The sequence below is a fragment of the Sinocyclocheilus anshuiensis genome, unplaced genomic scaffold (assembly GCF_001515605.1).
Source record: "Sinocyclocheilus anshuiensis isolate Anshui unplaced genomic scaffold, SAMN03320099.WGS_v1.1 scaffold850, whole genome shotgun sequence".
NCBI classification, from domain to species: Eukaryota; Metazoa; Chordata; class Actinopteri; order Cypriniformes; family Cyprinidae; genus Sinocyclocheilus; species Sinocyclocheilus anshuiensis.
Window position 1 is genome coordinate 2058313 of NW_015537937.1, and position 16901 is coordinate 2075213.

Consider the following 16901-nt stretch of genomic DNA (forward strand, 5'->3'; position numbering starts at 1 on the left):
AAAACAATGTGTTTGAGAGAGGCGGGGCATAGAGGACCTACAATAATGTACAGTATTTGAAAAATAATGTATTTTTTGTACATTAAAGCATGTCAACATATTCTGTTACACCAAATACACAAAATAATGATCTTTAAAATAGCATCATATGACCCCTTTAAAATGCTTCTGAAATCCTGCATGTTTGGTGAAGCAATAAAAAGTCACAAATAATTCTGGTTCAGTAGTGTTTCCTTATCTATAAACAATAAACAAACTGGTCTTAATATGTATTTTCTTACTGATCTTAATCAGTATTTTATCCCCCCAAAATATTTCCTAAATATGTTCTATCTACTAAGTATGTGTCTAATAAAATATTTTATTTTAAAATATTTTTAAGTACTTCCTTAAAAATAGGTAAATGCATTTGAGAGGCAAAATTGCATGTAATATAAAGAGTTCCACATATCTTAATTTTTTTTATTGTATTGTTTTCTTGTTCAAAACATAAATCTAACACATTTTAGTAAGGTTTGTGATTTTATAATTACTAACTTTCTATAAAAAAAAAAAAAAGATTTATAAAAAAATTATTTAATATTTTTTGTTCTTGTTTTTATGGACAGTTTTACTGGAAATTAAGACAAAAATACTGATTGCATATATATATATATATATATATATATATATGTATGTGTATATATGTGTATATATGTATATATATGTACAGTATATATTTGTATATATGTATGTATATGTATATATATATATATATATATATATATATAGTCGAATGAAATATTAGATTCCCTCTGTGGATGTTAAACTACACATGAAACAACCCAGCCGTGGTGTGATGCCTGTAGTTCAGGTCACCGTGGCCCGCCCCTCCCGTTAAAACTCAATAAATACGTCTAATTCCCCGTAAATATCCCCGACAGGAATCTGGAGGACAGGCCAGCGGCACAGCTGCTTTTGGGTGTGGAGACACAATAGCATCTCTGTGCTCGGGGTGTGTGTTTGTGTGTTTTTCAGCACACATACAGCATGTCACCACACTCATGAGTGTAAATGTGCTTTTCACTTTTAGAGTATCAGAACAGGCTTGTGTTGACCTGCGGCACTACTGTTCTCTAACACCTGCTGTACAGAGGAAGTCTGCTTTACTGCAGAAAACATATTAATTGTACTGACCGCCCTGTTTGGACTGCCAGTACATTAGGGTGGATTTTGCTCTAGAGCTACAACATCAATTAAATGAATAGCTCATCCAAATATGAAAATTCTGTTGTAAGTGTTTCACTCTCATGCTGTTCCAAACCTGTATGACTTATTCTTTTTCTGCCATGGAACATGAAAAGAGTAATTTAGTGAGCTGCTCCTTTCCAAACAACGAACGTAAGTGTAAAACTCCAAAAATACTCATAAAACCACCATTAAAGTGGTCCATGAATATCTTTGTGTGAGAAACAGTGATTATTAAACATTTTTTACTATGCACATATTCAAATAATAAGCATGAAACTTAGGCACTTCAGAGCAGTGAAAGATTTTTGTGAATATCAACTCAAATTTTGGTCTGTCCCTAAATGCAAGTATCTTCTCTTGAAATCTAATGCACGAGTTATATAGGCTACATTTATGGTGCTTTTTTGTCATTTTTTGCATTTAATTCAATTGCATCAGTGGGAAATGACATTGTCATACAGGTTTGGAATGACACGAGGTGAATAAATGAAGACACTAACTATGCTTTTATCCATATCACACAATGCTTACACTCACTCACACACACCATTTGCAGTGTTAATTGTTTCAGTCATTTGTCTGATTGGGGTCAGCTGTGTGTGTGTTGATCATTTACACTGGTTTATCACTTGACCTCAAATTTTTTTTCTCAACAGTCCCTTCTCTAGCAGGGTATCAGGTGCGTGTGACCGCAGTATAGTGGTATTCTGTATCAAAGGCTTGTCTCTTGTCTGAGGCCTCAGGGAGAACAGAACACACTGTTTGAAGTGGGTAGAGACATCTACAGCTCTGTAAAGAGTTCACTGAACACTCACTGCCTGTCTGCTGGCCGTCACATATCTGAACACATCGGACTTCACTTTGGGCATAATATCAACAACAGTCCATGAAGAAGATAAAACAGTGATTGAATGAGCCATGTGATTGATATATGCATACCAGTGACTACACATCAGCTGAATTCATATTAATAAGCAGAGTAGACTGTAAACAGCATATACACATAAATAACTTGGTATAGGATTTACTTTGGAACAATTTTCACTCAGAAATTACAAGTAAATTTTACAAGTATTTGCACATAAATGGTGATTAACAAATTGAATTAGATGTGAAATTTTGAAGTAGAAAAATTGAAATAGTATTTTCTTGGAAAACGTACTTCAGTAGTCTTTGTTCTATTTACAAACTTAAAGTTTTATAGTGTAGTAAGGTTAATGAAGTACTAGTTGGTTAGCTATAAGGGAAATAACTGTTTCTAGCATGTGCTGGCCTGGTCAACTCATTTGCAAGTCACTTTAGATAAAAGCTTCTGCTAAATGAACAGAAATAAATGTAAATATGCACTCTTAAAAATAAAGGTGCTTCACAATGCCATAGAAGAACCTTTTTGTCTAAATGGTTCCATAAAGAACCTTTAACATCTGAAGAACCTTTCTGTTTCACAAAAGGTTCTTTGTGGGGAAAGAAGGTTCTTCAGATTACAAAAACGCAAGAAAGAGATGGTTCTTTAAAGAACCTTTGACTGAATGGTTCTTTGTGGAACCAAAAATGGTTCTTCTATGGCATCGCTTGAAGAAGCTTTTGAAGCACCTTTATTTTTAAGAGTGTGACCGTGGACCACAAAACCAGTCATAAGGGTACATTTTTCGAAATTGAGATTTATAGGTTATCTGAAAGCTACATAAATAAGCTTTCAATTGATGTATGGATTGTTAGGATAGGATAATGTTCGACCAAGATACAACTATTTGAAAATCTGTAATCTGAGGGTGCAAAAAAATCTAAATATTGAGAAAATAGCCTTTAAAGTTGTCCGAATGAAGTTCTTTGCAATGCATATAGCAATGCTATTACAGTAGGAAATTTACAAAATATCTTCATTGAACATTATCTTTATCCTAATGATTTTTGGCATAAAAGAAAAATCGATAATTTTGACCCATACAATGTATTTTTGGCTGTTGCTACAAATATACCCCAGCGACTTATGACTGGTTTTGTGCTCCAGGGTCACAAATGCGTTATTAATTTAATCTATGAAGAATGGTCTTTTTTTCTCTCTTGCATCTCATATGATCATTGAATTTATAGATGTTTATTTAGACAAACTGAGTTTCTCAACTATTTTATAAAAGCTTTAAATTCTGATCAGATTAATCATAATCAGAATCAATGTACATTTATATTTGATCATTTAGCAGATGCTTTTATTCAAAGTGACATACTGTGACATACATACATACATATATATATATATATATATATATATACATACACACACACACTCTTAAAAATAAAGGTGCTTAAAAGGTGCGAGCGATGCCATAGAGGAACCATTTTTGGTTCCACAAAGAAACATTTAGTCAAAGGTTCTTTAAAGAACCATCTCTTTCTTACCTTTTTATAATCTGAAGAACCTTCTTTTGCCACAAAGAACATTTTGTTCAACAAAGGTTCTGCAGATGTTAAAGGTTCTTTATGGGACCATTTAGACAAAAAAAGGTTCTTCTATGGCATCGTGAAGCACCTGTCCATCTGGAGAAAGGAATAACTCACGGGTAGGGCTGCACGATAAATATCGCACGATATTTAATGCGCATCTCATCAGTAAAGCCGGTTCTGTAATCAGCGGTAAATCTCTACACGTGCGTGCTGTCACGTGGAGCAGCATTTACTACACAGAGCCGTTGTTCACAGACAAGCTGCGCAAAACATGCACAAAATATGATTGTGGTTTTGCGCAGCTTGTCTGTGAACAATGGCTCTGTGTAGTAAATGCTGCTCAATGTAAAAGCACGCACGTGATGGAGATTTACCGCTGATTACAGAAGCGGCTTTACTGACAAGATGGGCATTAAATATCGCATGTGATTTATCATGCAGCCCTAATATATATATATAATATATATACTATATATTTGCTGAAGTTCTTAAACTAAATGAAAATTTGAAATGTTGTCTTGGAAAGTTGAAGCACTAAAATGACTAACAGGAAGTAAACACTAAAACCAAAAATAAATTAAACCTAAAAAAATTAAAATGGCAAAAGCACATAACAAAATTACTAAAAATTCAATTAAAATAAAAATTCAAACTGAAGATTGAAAAAAAGTTAACTTGGAATTTAAATAAAAATTATAATAGCATATAAATGTATATAAATACTAAAATAGAATACAGTATAAATAATGGTTTAGCACACTTTCTCTTTCACACTTTTATTTTGGGGGTTGATTATGATTTTTTATATTTTTGAAAGAAGTGTCTTATGTTTAGACTGTATTTACTTGATCAAAAATAGCCTACTGTAAAAACAGAAATATTGTGAAATATTATTACTATTTCAAATAACTGAATTCCGTTTGAATATATTTTAAAATGCAATTTATTCCTGTGATGGCAGAGCTGAATTTTCAGCATCATTACTCCAGTCTTAAGTGTCACATAACCCTTCAGAATCATAATAATATGCTGATTTGCTGCCCAAGAAACATTTCTTATTAATATATTATCAATGTTAGAAGGAAAAATTGAAATCGCATCATATGACCCCTTTAAAGCACATGGGAAGGAATTTGATCTTGTACATTCCACTGGACCTGTGTGTGATTTAAGTGTATGACGTCTTTTGAGTTTATTGTATATTTTTGGGAGTTGGTGCATTGAAAACTGACAGACTAAGTACCTGATTTGTCTTTGGATGGTTCCGCAGTGGAAAAGAGAGACATTATTTCCGTCCTCATGCATCCAGTCTGTGAACCTCTCTGAGCTTATAGATGACTTATTTAGTACATGAACTATGAGGTAGTCATTTAAAAACTGGACAAATATCTTTTTACACTGGCTTCGTTCAGACAGGCAGCAAATTGCGTTTTTTTATAATTTACTTGTCGGGCTGAGCAATTGTGTATTATGTCTATTGATAGTGCAGCAGGGCATGTTCTCAATGCAGGAGTACTATGTACCTACCAATAAAATAGATTAGCAGACAGGAATAGGTTTGGCATCAGGATGCTGAAAAGCAACTGTCATCATGACCGGGAGTTTCAGATGAGACATTATGAGAAGAACTCTACCTGCACACTTTACTTGTACACTCAGCCTCTAGATCTGTGCTTCTCTGGTGGGTCACGACCGAGCGGCAACCTCCCGCTCTCTCTCGTGAAGCCAACAAGGAAGTGACTTTTTACACTGGCTTCGTTCAGACAGGCAGCAAATTGCGTTTTTTTTTAATTTACTGACTGAGCCTGGTTTGTTTTGTAGTCAAAATGAAAAAGCAAAATGCACATGAAATCTGATGTTTACAACCCTGATCTAAACCACATCTGTATGTGGTTTGAAATCCGATTAAAATCAGATATGGAAAGTATAAAGGTGGGCGTGGTTTCAGTAGCCAGCTCCCGCCTCTTTGCCCATTTTCGATTATCCGGGAGTGACGCGCTGCCAAGATGGCGACGGCTGGCTCCACCTACTTTAGGCTTCAAAACGCTCGTCGAAAGTCTACGGGTTACGTCACGGACACTACGTCCATGTTTTTATACAGTCTATGGTCACGACCCACAAATGGCTCACAGAGCTTTTCTAATAATGTTACAATCAGAAGTGGAAAAAAAAATAGAAGGTAAATGCAAATAATAGCTTCCAGTAACCATTTAATATGATTATATGGGAGTTATTGTTTGCATTTGCCACCTACTTTTTTCTTGAATATAAAATACGTTTTATTTTTATTTTTATTTTCCTGAATATTTTGTTGTTAATTTCAAATTTAAATCAGATTCATCACTTCGAAATTTCTTAGCCAGCCAATGTCATATTAATAATTGTGCATATTGTTTGGCCTATGCAGTTATTGGTAATATTAATGCATATGATAAACCATTAGAGTACTAGATTGCAACTTGAAATCTGGATTCTGAAGCAAAACCAGATAAGAACCACTGATGAAGACTGTACATGTTTACAAATGATTTGCAATGCTTTGATTTAGAAAGACAATCACAGATGTAGAAACTCTCACGGAAAGTTGTTGAAAATCAAAAAATGTAAAATTAATAACACTCGTTATTAAAACATTATTGATAAACTATTATAGTATTTTGTTAATTTTTTCTTTTTAAATTACAATTTTTGTTTAAGTTTTTGTGATTGTTTTTTTTTTTTTTTTTTTTTTTTTAGATAAATTTTTATTTCAGTTTTAGTTTAAGTAATTTTAGTACTTTGACTTGGACTTGTTTTATTTCAGTTAGGTGCATAAATGCAGGCTTGGTGAACATAAGTGAATTCTTCAACTTAGAAAAAGTCATACCAGCCCCAAATTTTGAACAACAAAGCAACAAAGCTTCATTTAAAATTCACAGTTAACTGTAGTATTTTGAATTAAGCTTTGTTGTTCTTGTTTTAAGTGTAAATGTACATTTGTGAGCCTAACCTACATTTTAGTAAGGATGTTCAGATATTTTCATTAGGCAACATATGGTGTAAGAAAATTATTTTTTGCAGTGGGAAAAAAAACTGTCGATCTAGATGTTCAAATGAACTTGTCTCAGTAGTGACCCTTGCAGGAACATTCCCCATTGCAATATTTAACCTGGAGTCTTTCCATTCTCACTTTGGAAACATCTTCTTGCAGATGTCTGGACTTGCTGTGATTGTTGCTCTCTTAGGACGTGAATTTTGGCCATGATTGTTTGTGAACAGGAAGAGAGGGACACACACAAGTGATGATTTTAGTTGCATATTGAACTCCCTTTACACTGTTTGTCTTATGGAGTATGTAAAGTGTGAGTTAGATGTCCCATGTGACTTCCACCTTTGCACAACCCTTGTAGCCATACTCAAAAACGCTCGTAAGGTGTTTGATCTTTAGGTCTGTAATAATTTAGATCTCCTGGTCTAAGAAGCACAATTTCCATTAACTTTATTGGCAGAGACCGTTATCCAAGGTCTAAATGTTCTATAGGTTCTCTATTTTGAATATATTCCAGGTTCAGAAGGTTAATCTCATATGCCGTTGATTGCCATAAACGGTTATTCTGACTCAGCTTTCAGTTTGTGAAACAAAGTTTAAACACATTTAATCAATCTCAATCGAACGTGTCAACCTTGGCATTGTTAAAAAATGTGTTGCATTGTTTGTCATTTACAGAATTAGAAAGAGAGGCTGAAATAACTGGGCCTTCAGCCAGTTAATAAACTGTAACCATGGTCACTGCAGTCTTTCATTCTTTAATTAATTCTTTATAGTGTGTCTAATTAGAGAGCTTTAGTGGGAAATGAGTCCAGAGCCCTCTCTATTTAATGCGTTTTAAACCTATCTCCGTAGGTTTGCTGACTCAGTCACGACACTGCCAGCCATTCCATTAACACACACATTTGTAATTAAATTATTCATTTGACTACTTTGCATGATTGCAAGGTTAATTGGTCTGTAAGTGCTTTGATCAAAAATATTAGTTTCCGAGACTTGTTTATAAGCAGTGGTTGACTTGTGAACCTAATGGACTACATGAGGCACAGATGAGGAAATATGCTTACATTGAAACTTTATTATTTTTGCACATTTAATCATATTTCTTTTGTAGGAATGCTTGGGTTGATGTCGTCAAGTCTATTTGGTTTATACTGAATCAGAGTAACTTTTGAAATGTCATATTCTACTTTTTTTGTAGCATTTTAAGTCCACTTCTAATGTTGTTTTTAGTTTTGAATGAACATTTTCTACCCACTTCTGACCTTTTTTATATGGGCTGTTTTTGTTTATATGTAAATTACCTCACTGACTTCATATTATTGTTCGGAGGAAAATGTGGGTGGTCATAATGCTAATGTGCTCATAGTTGTGACTGCAAATGATTCAATTAAGCAAACTTGTGTAGAACAGGCAACATTGTGCTTTACATACAAATTAAATAAAAAACAAATAGGTGAAAATAAAGTTAAGTAGTACCTTGCATCTGTGGATAGTTTGGTTATTAACTCACCAAATTGTATGCTGTTTCATACTTACTGGAAACCCAGTGTTTGCATTTTTTCAGCAGTTACTATAGTGTTATATGATTTCAACACGAATACCACTGTGCACTTTCAAACTGGTTAAATTCTCAGTTGTTTGAGAAACAGCATTTTCTTTTCAACAACAGCTGTGTTCTTTCGGGTAATTATCCATGGCTTTAATAGTCCTATAAAGAAGAATAGTCAGATGAAGAGCTTCCCGCTTGAAATGTCACTTGTCTGTTTATATCGAGAATAAACTTAAGCTTTGTTTGGGAACTTTCTATTAAGAATTCTGCAAAAATGCAAGAGCAGACACTCATTCTTCTCTTTTTGGTTAACAAAAGTTATTCCGTTACTCAGCTAGGAAAGACTGTGTTGCACATTTCTTGATTGTGTGAAATCATAATCAGTTCCACTAAAATCATGTAGGCTGGGAAACAGTGTCCTCTGCTTTTATTTCCATAGATCCATAGATTTCCATAAATCCCGTTTTCCATTATACAGTGGGTACGGAAAGTATTCAGACCCCCTTCAATTTTTCACTCTTTGTTATATTGCAGCAATTTGCTCAAATCATTTAAGTTAATTTTTTTTTTTTTCTATTTAGATAAATTTTTTTTTCAGTTTTAGTTTAAGTAATTTTAGTACTTTGACTTGGACTTGTTTTATTTCAGTTAGGTGCCAATGTGATATTTCTAATTTTCTATTCTCTTAGTGTATTTTATTTCATCTTTAGTTTGAATATTTTTAGTTGGTTACTTAACAATAACAACACATGAGAAATACAGCTTCATGACACTCTCATGTGTTTTTGGAAAAAAGTTACTTCAGTGGCTTTTGTGTTTGTGGCTTTGCAATTCAGTTAGGAAAAAACCTAAAATTGTCCGATCTAAAAATATTTATGAAATCAGTGCTTCCATATGAGGTCATTAATAAGGAACAGAAAAGGTCTGAGTTTGTGCACGTTGGTGCATTTGCAGTGTTGAAACACTTTCCCCAGAACGCCAGTCGAGGTTACGAATCATCTTCTGTGTTTGCGTCAATCTGCACGTGGCCGTTTTTGAAAGGCATCCATGTGCTTTGTCAGGACAAAGTTAGAAAGCCAAGCTGTGAGGTTTGAACCACGTGTGTGGAGCCGTTGTCATTACTGTCCATTAATATCGTCTATATATTTATCTGTCTGTCTAGCTCCTGGCCAACCTGCTATATTTATCTATAGTTTCACGTCTCTAGCTGACTCGTAAGCCCTGGGCAGAGGGTGAAAGGTCATGGTGAGCGTGTGCAGCCTGCCTGCTCCTGATTGTGCTGACTCAAAGGTTAATGGGTCATGTGAGTTTGACCTTTACATTGACATTTATTTCCCCAGTGGACACTTCTGTGCAAAGTGACTTTCAAGGAATTGTATATAGGGAGTGTGTTGTGACATTTAGTCCTCAGCAGGTAGTGAAAGATTAAAATCAAATTCTTTATCTTGCTAGGCTCAAAATCTTGTACTGAATGAGAAGGAAACTCTAAAGTGAAATGTCAGTGGAAAGATTAATATGGCAGTGGAGTGGATTTGACTGGATATAGGCCTGTAGTGGGGTCCAAAAGTCTGGGACCACCAGTGAAAATGCCTCTCTGATGTATTTTTAATATAATTTGAATGAAACGTTGAGTGAATGATATAAAATGTTGTTTATTTCCAAGTTGAAACAAAAAAATTCCAGAGTTTTTGACTCCACTGTATGTATAGTTTGTGTGTAGGTTAAAATGTCTTTGCTTGTGCTATAGAAAACCAGTTTCACCCGTCCTATGGAGCAGCTCTGGCCCGAACCCAGTGCTGGAGGCTTGATTTAGAAATGCCAAACTCTCTCTGTTTGCAGATATGCCTGGGCCAGACCTGTTGGTTAACCCTCTGGTTATGCTAGCTGTCTCTTAGAGAGTTAAGAAGTGAAACAACAATCCAAACAATGTCCAAAATTAAAAACAGTTAGTTGAGCAAATCATATCAGAATTTCCTTTGTCAAAATTGCACTCAGTAAAGAAAATAAATTCCTGTGATGGCAAAGCTGAATTTTCAGCAGCCATTACTTCAGTCTTGAGTGTCACCTGATCCTCCAGAAATAATTCTAATATGGTGATTTGGTACTCAAAAAATGTTTATTATTGTCAGTGTTGAAGTTAATACTGCTTTTTGTGGAAATCATGATCAATTTATTTTCCCGCCTTGAATTCTTCCGTGAATAGAGAGTTGAAAAAGAACAGCATTTGTTTTTAATTAGAAATATAATGTATTTAAGGTTTGCTAAATGAAAATATCTAAAAGGTAGTGTATATATAGCACTCAACTTCCAGAGCTACTTCATTACTTTTGTAATTAAAATTTGCTGATTGACAAATCTTTTTTCCAAGTAGTTTTTTTATATCATTGTTTTTATAACAAATTATCATCATTTGTTTATTCCAGTACACACTGTCACTTGTTCATATTTGGATGTATACAGATCTGATATTTGTAATTTTTTTTTTAGGAAATCCAAGAGATCATGCCTGGTGTGGGTCACAGGGAGTCCTGGGACGAGACAGGCAGTGGAGAGAGCAGTGGTGAATGTGATGATGAGGACGGTTGTGAAGGTTCTGGAGAGTCTGTGGCATCTCCCAGTGAGTTAACAAGCAAACTCTCACCTACATCAAGACTTTCATGGCTAGTTTGTAGTGTTTGATGCTGTTCTCTCTGGCATGATTGTCTTACTCGTGAAGGGTTGCTTGTACCTCTGATGAGCAATGAAAAAATGTTTTTTTTTGTTTGGCTGGTTAGCATGACCCAGTTAGCCCCTGCTGGTGGATGGCATAACTACATCATCTAGTTTAGTTCTAAATCTTGCTCCATTGACAGACCTTTAGAATTAGCCATATCATTTTATCGATTAGCAATTTCATCAATAAATAAATAGATCATTATTTTATTTATTTATTAGTTTAACATTGACCATTTCAAATGCTTGTGGTCATTTTTTTCCGGATCATCTTTTCATATTTACGTAAAGCACGAAATGAACATGAATAAACATCAGAAAGTATTTTATTTCAACCGTGAAACGCACCATTTTTCAAGTTTAAGTCCACCGAAGTTAATCTAACGTTACTCTCCTGTCTGATTTGTGGTTAAGGCTAGAAGGGATACAGCTGCGGCTACTGGGCATGCACATTTACATATTTTCAGAGCCAACAATATAACGTGAAACCTATTAAAATGGTTTAAAAATGCACATGGCGCAATGTGTGTCGCAATGACCGTCTTTTTGCAGTAAAGGACATGTCATAGTTTAATGAGTGGGAAGATGACATGAAGTGATGCGAGGTTAGCTGCAACGTTTTAACATATTATTTAACACTCAGTATTTTAACTTAAAGGGGTCATATGATGCAATTTCATTTTTTCCTTTCTTTTTGGAGTGTTACAAGTTCTTGGTGCATAAAGAAGATCTGTAAAGTTGCAAAGACTAAAGTCTCAAATCCAAAGAGATATTCTTTATAAAAGTTAAGAGTCAGCCACACCTAGCTAAAATGGCTCGTTCGAACACTTCCCCACATATCTACCTCACTATGTGGGAAGATTTGCATAACGCCGCCCAAATGTTCACGCAAAGAAAGAAGGCATAACTTTTATTCTCGCTGTAGTATTGTTGTTGCCGCTGCCGCCATGTCGTGAAGATGCTGTGTGCAGCAGCATCATATGACCCCTTTAAGCACTGCAAGCTATGCATACAGCACCGGACATGGACAAATCTGGTACGCAAAACAAGTACTTTAAAGGAATTCCTTAGCTTTATTGCTGTTACTGTGGCAGCCAACAACAGCACAGCTTAACCCTCCGCACATTTTTATATTTAGTTATATTGAAAAAGTTTCAATTCAGTTGATCTTTTTTACCACGTTTTAACATGGATTTCTATGGAGACTGGCCGTAGCTGTCGTGCAAGATGGCGGATAGCAGCGGCAGAACATAATATTCGCGTTCTGATTGGTCCAATCGCCTGTCAATCAAGCTCCCTGCGAACGGTCAATTAACTCCAGTAACTGGCTCATATATCTCTGTGGAAGATGGAAGATTTCAAATTGCATATTTTTGGAATCCTGCTCCAGCCGAGCAACTGCCCTTGAGATGAATGGGAATGCTAACAGATATTTTTATCCAAGTATTATTCAGGATGTGTTAGGATTAGTAATGTTAGTGTTAGTACTTGCATGGAAAATCATTTTAGGGCCATATTGATTCCCAGAAGGAACCATGTAGACCTCACAAAAAGCATCACGTTATGTCATCTGTATACTCAAGTGTTGAAATGACCACAGAGACCACCCAGGGGTACAGAGAGATTGAATGTCTCAAACACAGGTGCTGAGGTGATACCTGCCATTCCATCATTGCTAAAATGACCACTAAATGGCCTCTCTTTTCTGCCCAGAGCCATAACATATGACCCATGGCTCCATGCCCCCATCTTTTTCCCGGTGTTCACCATAGACCTCGTCTGTGTAGCATTTATCTTCTCTCACTTTGAAACCCAATCTTCACTCATCACTAAAACCACCCCGCTGGGCCCTCCGTCAGCCATCTTGCTCTCCCGCACTCATTTCCCCAAATCTGCGGTTAGCACTCCAGGGTGCCACACATCAAAAACACAGGGTACAGGAAGAAGAGAGGGCGTCCCCTTTATCACCAGCTGAAAAACATTCCAGGGTAGAAAGAGACGAGGTCAATGAGAGCAAAAGTGTTTGGGAGAAGAGACGAGATATGAAGAATGATGTCCATCCATCACTGAATTTCTCCAAAGGCCACAGGTCCCACTTTAAAACATCTGACACCTGTAGCATTGATCGCATCTCTCAGACAGTAAGACCAGCTGTTATGGCAGTGTATTTATCAGATTTGTACCTCAAACATACTGTCTGTGCCTTCAACGTCAAAAATGGCAGTTAGAAACAATCATCTGAAATTTTTAACAGGCCCTCTTATCATTTAAACAGTTTGAACAGCACCTTTCAGCCTTAAACCTGCCACAATCATGGAGGTCTATAATAGAGCACTGCAGTAATGGTATATTTTTGTAGGCCAACCCAGAAGTTTGTATCGCCCTGGTTCCCTCGATAAAAAAACCCAGTTGGATTTTTCCATTGGATTTTGGATTACTACAGAAAATAAGCTCTGTAACCAACAGATATTTATGATAATGCATGTTTTGTTCATTATGATAACCCAACATGTTCTCACTTCCAACTCGACACATTTTGACGCTTGGTCAGGACCCCTTGGCATCCCATTTTAACGCTCAGTATACCCCTTTAGTGTCACTTTTCGACAGGTACTCTGTTGCATTTCAATTGCATTTCAATTGTATTCCTTATGCATCGGATCAAGGCGCATTTAATTCTTTGCTTGAATTTGTAAAAATAGAAATCATTTTATATACAGTACATCTATACTTTCATAGATATTTTAGAGCACCTAACCTCACCCCTATCCTAAGCCTAACAGGCAAATGAAAGTACAGTCATGGATATTTATTGCAAAAACTGACAAAAAAAGCAGTATAAAAGTATTACAAACATGTCTTGTTACATTCCAAGTCTTCTGAAGCCATGCAATATTATGCGAAGAACAGACTAAAACGTTTAATTGCTGAAAATGATCCCGCTCAGTCATTCAAAAGATTATGCTTTAAAAGATTATGCCCAAACTTTAGCATGACGCAATCTTTCACAAGACACACAAGAGCCTGGCATTTCACAACCAAAGCTGACGTAACGCTCCTGTTCGCAGCAATTTTTGAATTTGTGCACAGGGTCCGAGCTTCATGGTGGATGAAGATGGTGATCACGTCTGTTCCTCTCTCAAATCAATCGTTTTGCCTCAAAAGACTTGGAATAGTAATACATTTTTGTAAAAAGTCAATTGTGACTGTAGTTGTATCTGCCTTTTATATCCTGTATTTTATCTTGACGAATGGCTAGGTGTAGGGATAGGGGTTGGGTTACATGCTGGAAAATGTGTAAATAGTGTAATGTAATGTAATTAAAATTGTTGTGACTGTGTTTAAATTGAATATCACACCCCAACATATACTGTACGTATGTAATAGTGGCCAAATTATTACCCAATATATAAATTAGCATGGTGATAAAATTCCCATGCACTTTGCGCATGTGTTTTGATTTCAGAGTTTACTTATTTAAAGCATTGGAGTATCCTGGACGCCGAAAAATTACAGTGTGTTAAAAAGTGACACCAAAGGGTCCTGACCGAGCATCAGTATATGACGAGTTGGGAGTGAGAACAGTCTTCACAAATTAACACAACTTTTGAAACCTAAATACAATCGGCAGAAATAAAAAGCTAAATGTAGGCTATAAACGAACCAAACGATCACATGACTTCAATGTTTGAGGGGAAATGTATTCATACATTTATTGTCCAAAGAGTCCATTCAGAAAAAGCTTGATGGTAGAGTCAGCGTTGATGTGAAGATGCACAATGCTAGAATCGTTATTTAAACAGATCACATGCTGCATTCATTCAATGAATGACACCGACACTACAAATATGCAAATAAGAACGTGAAAGGGAGAGTTCACCCAATAAAATGAAAATTGTCATAGTTGACTCACCCTTCACTTGTTTCAAACCTGTATGAGTTTCTTTTCTCCATTAAACATGAAAGAAAATACTTTGAAAAATGCTGGTAAACAAACAGTTGACGGTAGCCATTGATTTCCATAGTATTTATTTATTTATTTTCAGGATGAGAACAAGTGGAGGGAGAGTAAATGATGACAAAATTTTCAGTGACAACCCAATAACAACCGTCTCTTTCACCCATGGTTTAGGAATGTACAGTATAAAACGTCAGTTTATGAATACCCAGGATTAATTGTTAAAGGGTTAGTTCACCCAAAAATGAAAATTACCCCATGATTTACTCACCCTCAAGCCATCCTAGGTGTATATGACATTCTTCTTTCAGACAAATACAATCTTTAAATTGTCGAGTTATGTTAAATAATGTCCAGGCTAATCCATGCTTTATAATGGGAGTGGATGGTAGCCCAAAATTTGAAGTCCAAAAAATTGCATCCATCCATTATAAAAGAAGTCCACACGGCTCCGGGGGGTTAATAAAGGCCTTCTGAAGAGACGCGATGCGTTTGTGTAAGAAAAAATCCATGTTTGCAACTTTATAAATCTTAATCTCTAGCTTCCGCTAACTGTTGTACGTGTGTTCACGAGAGAGTGACGTAGCATGTAGGCAAACGTGGTGATGAACGCGGAAGTGACGAACGTGGAAGCGCAGAGGAGAGAGCAAAAAAAAAAACCCGGTCACAAATTAGTAGTACAAAACGAGGATTTGTAAAGAAAAATGTCAGAGGATTTCGATATAAGCCAAGAGGACACTGGTTTTCCTTTGCTGTAAACAAAACTTGTTTCTCGCGAGACTAGCATATTCTCACCCAAGCTTATGCTACGCCTACGTCTTACGTCATCCGCTGAACGCCACTCTCTCGTGAACGAGCGTACGACAGTTAGCGGAAGCTAGTGATTAAGGTTTATAAAGTTGTAAATATGGATATTTTTCTTACAAAAACGCATTACTTCGCTTCAGAAGGCCTTTATTAACCCCCCGGAGCTGTGTGGACTTCTTTTATAATGGATGGGTAAAATTATTTTGGACTTCAAATTTTGGGCTACCATCCACTCTCATTATAAAGCATGGATTAGCCTGGAAATTATGTAATATAACTCCAATTCATTTTTGGGTGAACTATCCCTTTAACCCCGGGTAAATTATGAGGGAAAGTGTGAAATGGCCTGTTCTGTGATTTGTGATTGATTTTGCCAAGGCTGGTGTGGACAGACAAATTGCTCACCACTGGAATCATATCACATCATGTAAAGAATCATTCAGACCAAGAATGATAACTTTAATGATAACAATAGAGGATGTTAACATTCTGCTTATTATAAACACGCACTGCAGTTATGTTGTCTGCTGCTAAAATGTCTTGGCTCTTTAAAATCGAATGGATTCTGACTGGCTGGAGAAAAAAAAGTTGTTATAGTTATCATCTTTGGTGTGAACAAGCTTTAAGTGTCAGAGAAAGGGTTGTAAATGATAAAAAAAAACTAAATTATACTGTTACTAATATAGTAAGTGGACCTCAGGGAGAAAAATTATTTAATACAAAATGTATAATGTGACACTTAGAGAGCAATTAGAGAGCGAATATGGCAAGTAGAGAAACTACTGTAGTGTCTACCGCAACAACAACTGCAGCAGCAAACAACCGCTCAAGGGCGTAAAGAGTGAGAGAGAAGAGGTCAGCGGGATTAGACCTCCTGTCTTGGAAATGTTTTTTGGTACTGCAGCTACTGCATCTGTTTTTATGCAAGACAAAGCCAACTTCTGCTCTCTCTTGCTTTCCATTTCCCTCTTGGTTTGCTCTTTTCCTCTGTTTCTAGTTGCACATGCCAGGCCAAACACATGCCCAGTTTTGCCACGGTGCTTAATGGTAAATATGTAAACGTGTGGAGCGAACAGAAACAGAATGTTCCAGAGCCCACCACACTCTGTGCTACTATCATGAGAAGAGCACATACACGTGTTTCTTTATTTATTTACCTCAGAAGTAAA

General features: G+C 36.0%; 1 protein-coding gene across 3 annotated transcripts in view; it reads left to right on the forward strand.

Annotated features, from left to right (window-relative positions):
* gpc5c (glypican 5c) overlaps positions 1–16901 on the forward strand; it is a 131606-nt gene that overhangs the window by 90266 nt on the left and 24439 nt on the right. For all 3 annotated transcript variants that reach the window (XM_016449325.1, XM_016449310.1, XM_016449318.1), the window contains one exon: positions 10743–10872. In XM_016449325.1, coding sequence (XP_016304811.1) covers positions 10743–10872 — 130 coding nt within the window. The remainder of the gene's footprint in view (positions 1–10742; positions 10873–16901) is intronic.